This window comes from Embiotoca jacksoni, unplaced genomic scaffold (assembly GCF_022577435.1).
Source record: "Embiotoca jacksoni isolate LCO1_2020_lvr unplaced genomic scaffold, fEmbJac1.0.p SCAF_2, whole genome shotgun sequence".
NCBI classification, from domain to species: domain Eukaryota; kingdom Metazoa; phylum Chordata; class Actinopteri; family Embiotocidae; genus Embiotoca; species Embiotoca jacksoni.
Window position 1 is genome coordinate 20,028,880 of NW_027185340.1, and position 6,758 is coordinate 20,035,637.

At 39.4% G+C, this 6,758-nt stretch overlaps 1 protein-coding gene across 1 annotated transcript; it reads left to right on the forward strand.

Moving 5' to 3' along the window:
* Positions 1–184: 184 nt before the first annotated feature.
* Positions 185–6,566, forward strand: dhrs12 (dehydrogenase/reductase (SDR family) member 12). The gene is made up of 10 exons (XM_069154964.1): positions 185–346; positions 1,360–1,493; positions 2,096–2,178; positions 3,004–3,096; positions 3,184–3,265; positions 4,219–4,280; positions 4,401–4,505; positions 4,608–4,698; positions 5,628–5,765; positions 6,080–6,566. Exons 1-10 carry the CDS (start codon positions 291–293, stop codon positions 6,190–6,192), a joined length of 957 nt encoding a protein of 318 aa, XP_069011065.1. The 5' UTR covers positions 185–290; the 3' UTR covers positions 6,193–6,566.
* The last annotated feature ends 192 nt before the right edge of the window (positions 6,567–6,758 follow it).

Sequence of the window (6,758 nt, forward strand, 5' to 3'; positions counted from 1 at the left end):
ATTTGTTTACATCATATTGCAGCTTAGATAATATGATTTAACTCAAAGGGTCGCCTCCAGTATCGCTGTGTATCCGTGTTGACTGTAATAATCGGAAGTAGCCGCCGGGGGCGCTAGACACGTTTTTTTTTCATTCACTTCCGCTGGTCACACACGTGACTCCCCGCCCACTCCACTACATAACCAGCTCCAGTCATTCTTATGAAACAACAACATTGGACTGTGGTCTCCCTCCAGTTTATAAACACGCGTTTTCCGGAGACAAACAGAGCAGCCGCGTATGTGCTAAAATGTCCATGTACAGGAATGCTGTTTGGTTCGTGAAGGGACTGCAGGAGTACACAAAGTAAGCGGAGACAATCATTTCTATGTTATATTAACTTTGACAACTGCCTGAAGACGAGCACACACGGTTAAACCTCACGTAATAATGATATAATACTCAGCTATTGTACGGTTACAGTTAACTGTTAGTGTTTACACAATACTGTACAGTACAGCCAGGGCTGTGACTAAATATAAATAATACAGTTAAGCTGTTTTTTTGTTTTTTTTATTATCTGACAAATAACCCAATCTAAATATCTTAAATTTAGAAAGATATAAAGCAGAACAAAAGTAATCACGGTTCACATTTGAGAAGCACGAGGTTGTCATATTTTGCCGGATCAATGACCTAAATGATATTTCGGATTAAATCAGGATTGTCTGTCTTTTTTCTGCCCATCAATAATCGGTTCATTTCTGTTGTATTAATGAAACGGGATCGTCACTGATACAATTTTTTGTCATAAAGTAAAGAAGAAGAAAATAGCATCTCTGCAAAAAGTAATTTCCAATACTGTTTAAGAACATCAGTCTGTGAGAACATTTCTATGATACACGATCATTTGTTTAACTACAAAGAGGGACATATTTGTCTCCACACACCTACTTTGTCTTCGTTTCAAGTGGACAAGTAAGAATACGAAAAAAAACTAAAACATTCCGTGAACCATCTTAACTCAGTTAAAAATAACACAGGCCGTCATCTAATCTGAAACAGCAAAAGCTCTGTTGAGAAATATCTCATTTAAATGTTACAAAACAGCGAAAGATGCGACGTCGACAACGACACCCAGTTTACCATCAAGTATGACAAAGAAAAGCATAAAATCCTCACATCCGAGAAACTGGAATGAACAACTAATCAGTTATTAAGATAACTGCAAAAAAAAAAAAAAAAAAAAAAGTTTTTTTTTTTTATTGTGAAATAGAACCGAGTTTGAACTAAACCCAACTCCGACTAAGTGTTACACGATCATGTGGTAATATTGGTGTTTGTGTGGTGAACTCGTCACGCTGCTCTGATCTGAACAGGAGCGGCTATGAAGCTGCAGCGAAGCATTTTGCTCCAGCTGACCTGGAGGTGAACCTGAGCGGGAGGTCCTTCATGGTGACGGGAGCCAACAGCGGGATCGGGAAAGCCACCGCGCAGGAAATCGCCGACAGAGGTGAGTGTTTGAAGGTGGGCAGCTGACAGCTTGTTTTGTTTGTTCCCTCCGCTTGTAGGAAACGGTACCGTTTAGACAGAAAAAGGGGTTCACACGTCTTAGTCTTACTTCCCGTTTTTGTTTTGATTAAAGTCCCTCCACCGGTTTTTGAAGGATGACAAGTAAGGCTGTCACTATCAGAAAAATGGAGTTGATGATTAATTGTCATCTTAATAATGGAAATAAACAATTGAATTGCTGCCTTTTGTTTATTTTTATGCCACCCTGATGGGAAAATCACTAATCATAGTTTAAAAACAAACAAAAATAAAACACCTTTTGAAGAAGAAGAGCCATTTATTGGCATTGCACATTGAACTATATAAGTACAAACTTCTGTTGGCCTTTTAGGCTTCGTAAACAAAATATCTTTAAAAAAAAAAAATCCTCATATATTTAATTGCTATAATTATTTGTTTGCGTGTTGAAATTTCAAGTTGTTTTAGTCTTTCTGTTCTTCTTCATACTTGCATGTAAAACCCTTTTACCTGCGCAGTAGGTAAAAGTCTTCCAGGTGTTACAGCTGACTTGTCCACTGATTCGTTTTCTTCTTATGCCGACAGGAGGAACCGTTCACATGTTGTGTCGGAACAAAGGCCGAGCAGAAGTAGCCAAAGATGAAATTGTGGAACGGAGTAAAAATCAGGTATAGTACTTGTTGAATATCTGTTTGCACTGAAAGAAGAATTCCTTCTGAGTTTTCAGTCTCATTTCACCTGTTAAAAGGGTTTTCTAGTGTGAACTTTGACCTTATCTGAACTGAGTGAAGACATACTGAGCGGAAACACCTCCACGCGGTGGGCAAATAGTTGGGGGCCAAAACAGGGTGTTCAGCATAAATATTCAGCTGTTTATTATCATGGTTAATACAACCTTGTAACACCCAATACTGCCTACCGTGTCGTCTCATCTGTCTTCCAGTTTTATTCTTTTCAAAAGACATATTAACTTGTGCTGCTGAAACTCATCTGTCTCATCTGCTGACAGAATCTCAAAACAAGCAGTTATATTCATCATTTTTAAATGAAGTGACTGCATGAGAATAAAGCTGCTTCTCCACCACGCCTGGAAAACACTCTCCTTCGTGAAATATACAATGACATGCTACACATTTGACATTAATTGCTGACCTCGGCAATATGTGAATGCAGGCTTTATGAATAAATAATTTGTCAGGAAGTAATCATTAATAAAAAATACAACAGGGGAAGCAAAACCTCCCTCTGCCTCCATTTCACTTCCTGTGTGAAAGCACCAAAATATCATCAATTCCAAATGAATTGCTTTCACAAAATATGCAACAGCAGCATCACAGCCTCTTTGATGTTTTGAGTTTGCTGTTCACTACTCCTCCACCTCTCGCTCTCCTCACAAAGTCCCAAATACATCACAAAAGGAAAATTCCTCTTTGATTTGTTTTTTCTCTCTTTTGAACAGGAAGTTATTACAAATTTGTCTTATTTACTTCCAGGATGTTCACATCCACATTGTTGACATGTCGAGTGCCCGGCAGGTGTGGGAGTTTGCGCAGGGCTTCTCAGAAAACAACACGTTACATGTGCTGGTAGGTATCTGCAGATATGTGACGGTTCGGCTGTCATTCCCTCACAGGTTTTAACTGTCGCTTCAATCTCCCGTCGTGTTCCCACAGATCAACAACGCAGGCTGCATGGTCAACCAGAGAGAATTAACCGAGGAGGGTCTGGAGCAGAACTTTGCCACGAATACACTCGGTAAGAAAAAGAAAAGCATTTCCAACCAATAACAGTTTAATAGCCGAGAACGGAGATCCGTTCTTAAACGGCGTCTTTTTGGAAAGCTTAGTTCGAGAAATGAAGCCGAAGTTTTTAGATGGTGTCGACATTGTGTAAAACTTAAAAAAAAAAAATTCTGATCAGACATCTGAAGCCAACTTTAGTTTTCAACACTCTGAGCTACAAACACATTTCAGTCAGGACCAGAGACATGTTGATTATTTAATACTTTGTAGTATTTGATATTTTGGCTGATTTTAACGGCGGATATTCGCCTGTCACAGATATTATAGATATTAGTATCTGTGTGCATGTTGGCCGATATGACAACAGAAGAATGTTTTTACAGAACACAATGCAGAGAAGACGCTTGGGGTAAACTACAGATTGTTTTATTTCTTTTCATCGTTATTTGTTTTAAGTTAATGTTTGAATTCACAGTGAACTTGATAGTTTCAGTGCTCTGATGTCAGTGTGGACAGTAAACTGTAAAACATCCTGCCTCCATCACATATCTTTATTCCAAGTGTTTAAAAAAACACGTTGCAAAAGAAAAAAAAGTGTGTTTATATATATATATACATGAACTGTAAAGTATATTTAAAGAATATCGGCTGATATATCGATATCTGAATTTTTTTCTATTCCTTAATATTGGTATCGGCCTCAAATATCGGTATCAGTCGGGCTCTGTTCTTCTGCATGTATTCTGCAACGAATCACTCTGCTGCAAAAAAACTTTTGTCTATTGAACAAAATAAAACACTTCTCAGTAAGTGTTGTTTTGATAAATGATAAGCAAGTAAGATAAAAAAAAAAAAAAAATGTGCCCAATCATGTACTTGACAGCTTGTTGTCAGAAATGATCGAGTGCAGCTTTTCAGGCAGCGCAGGTAAATGTTGCTGAACTTCTGTGTTTACTTTATTTTCAGGTACGTACATCCTCACCACTGCACTGATACCTGCTCTGAAGAAGGTGGAAGACCCGAGAGTGGTGGGTTGAATTTCAACAGAAGAAGAAAAAAAACACATCATTACAGTCTGTGGATGAACAGACGGACTCCCAGTGTTCAAAGTAAAAAAATCTAAAGTTGCAGCCCCCCCCCCCCCGCAGGTCACAGTGTCGTCAGGCGGCATGCTGACGCAGAAGATGAACGTGGACGACCTCCAGTTTGAGAAGGGGACGTTTGACGGCACCATGTCCTACGCTCAGAATAAAGTAAAAGAGATGCATTTCCATCAGCTGTCCACGGAGATGGAGACTGTGGCACCGTGTATTCATCGTCACTGACGTGCATGTGTGTTTGTCTCTGTGCCGCAGAGGCAGCAGGTGATTCTGACGGAGAGATGGGCTTCTCAGCACAAAGAGGTCCACTTCTCGTCCATGCACCCCGGCTGGGCGGACACACCAGGTGAACAAAGCAAAAATATATTTCAAAACTTAACAACTATTAAGCTCTGCTGCAGTTTAGATGTCACCATTGCTGAACTCTACATAAAGCTGCGGTTCAGTCCAAACCTAACAGTAACCTTTCCGCCACCAGAGGTCACTGTGTTTGACATTGAGGCCACAGGGTGAATTATATCTACATTTTAGGGCAGCAACGAACAAACATGTTTATGCTTCCATGACGGCGGTAGCGTTCTCATGAACATGATATCTCCAGACTCCCCCTGATGGGAATCCTTCAAATTTGGCACCAACATGCACTTTGTCTCGAGGATGAACCGATTCAGTTTTTGGGGTCAAAGGTCACTGTGACCTCAAGGCCGTCCCATACATCTGTCACACAGCTTTATAAACCAAATTTCTTCCAAGTCATTACGACGTATATTATGTAGGTCTGGACAGACATGGACGTAAACTGCAACTTGACTGGTTGGCAGAGCGATACAACCATGAGACAGTAATTCTTGTTCAGTGTATGAAATTGTGAAAATACTGAAAGTTTGCAGAGACCTACTTAAGGTTACTTATTCAGATTGCTTGTTCTGTGTAGTTTTAATATATTTCAAGTTCAAACAGTTCCAGTCAACATGAATAATTTAAAGTACAAGTGTATCTGAGTGTGCTATAAACACAACTAATTGCACATTAACAATACTACTACTACTAATAATGATGATAACAGCAATAATAAGTGAATATGATTAATATTAATGACCACATTCCGAAGTCCCAATTGAAACGTGACAGTAAAACAAAATCAGGGCTGTGTACTTCACTGTAGACTACGATAAAGTCAGGACTGTAAGATCAAGCCGTGTATTTACTGTACATTCAAATCTGTGAATACGTGTAAGTTTTGCCCGCGATCCAGTTTTGTTGTTCTCTCTGCAGCGGTCCAGTCGTCCATGCCTTCATTCCACGCTAAGATGCAGTCCAGGCTGAGGACGGAGGCCATGGGGGCCGACACCGTGGTCTGGCTCGCTGTGTCCGCTGCCGCCACCAAAAATCCCAGCGGACTCTTCTTCCAGGGTCAGACACAACTTCCTGAAACTTTCTGTGTTCTCTCTGCTGTCATAACTGTTTTTAATCAACATAATAGAGGCGAGAGTCAAAGCGTAACAATGTGAATGTGTATCACTGTTGTGAATTATTTTAGCCTCTTTTAACCCAAAATGTATGTTTCATGGCATATTTATTGTGTGTGTTTCCGTCTTTTATCATCTCTGTTCACAGCAGCAACCTGTACCGTGCACTTCCTGCCCAGTGCCAAACAATAGTTTCTGAACTTTGAACTTTGGCGTCTCTCCTGTTGTCTCATATATTTCCACAAACTTTTCTTCCAGATCGTAAAGCGGTGGCGACACACCTGCCGCTCGCCTCCTCTCGCTCCACACCGCAGGAGGAGGAGAAGCTTCTGGCCGCGCTGCAGGAGTTCGCTCTCAAGTTCAAACCTTAATATTTCTATTAAATGCTCCTCTCTTTTTGAAGCCAAACACTCCTTACTAATTACTGTCAATGTTTACATGCAGTTCTTTTTTCCCAATGTATAAAACACTTTTGACTAATACCTCAAAGAACAGGCTTCATTTAGAAACTGTTCTGACGTTTATTAAAGTTGTTTATCAGGAAAGAAGAATCTTGTTGAAGCTTTTCACTATTATGCTTTTTAAATATAAATTAAAATATATAAAATGCTGCCTACTGTATTCAAGTGTACAGGGAGATATATATATATATATATATATATACACACAAAAAATAAATTTTCTATATTAATTTCTGTAAAATGCATCATTTGATTTTATTAAACATACAATTTTTGTCTGCTTACTTGTATTTCAAAAGTGTGTGGTCATGTTTCACCCCGGAGTTTTGTATTCTGTTTTGGGTCTTGTTTAATTTGAGTTCTTTTCAAGTATAACTTAAATAGAAATAGACTTTTCTTTGTGTTAATCATCTGCATCCATGTGTTTTGCATTGCAATTACAGACACAATGCCCAGTGGTAGGAGAGAGTAGTCAA

Bases quoted from the DNA above. Each gene is read 5' to 3' on its own strand.
- dhrs12 (XM_069154964.1), top strand. From the start codon at position 291: ATGTCCATGTACAGGAATGCTGTTTGGTTCGTGAAGGGACTGCAGGAG. The intron at 3,266-4,218 runs GTAAGAAAAAGA...CTTTATTTTCAG, and splicing joins CTTTGCCACGAATACACTCG to GTACGTACATCCTCACCACT. The intron at 4,506-4,607 runs GTAAAAGAGATG...TCTGTGCCGCAG, and splicing joins TGTCCTACGCTCAGAATAAA to AGGCAGCAGGTGATTCTGAC.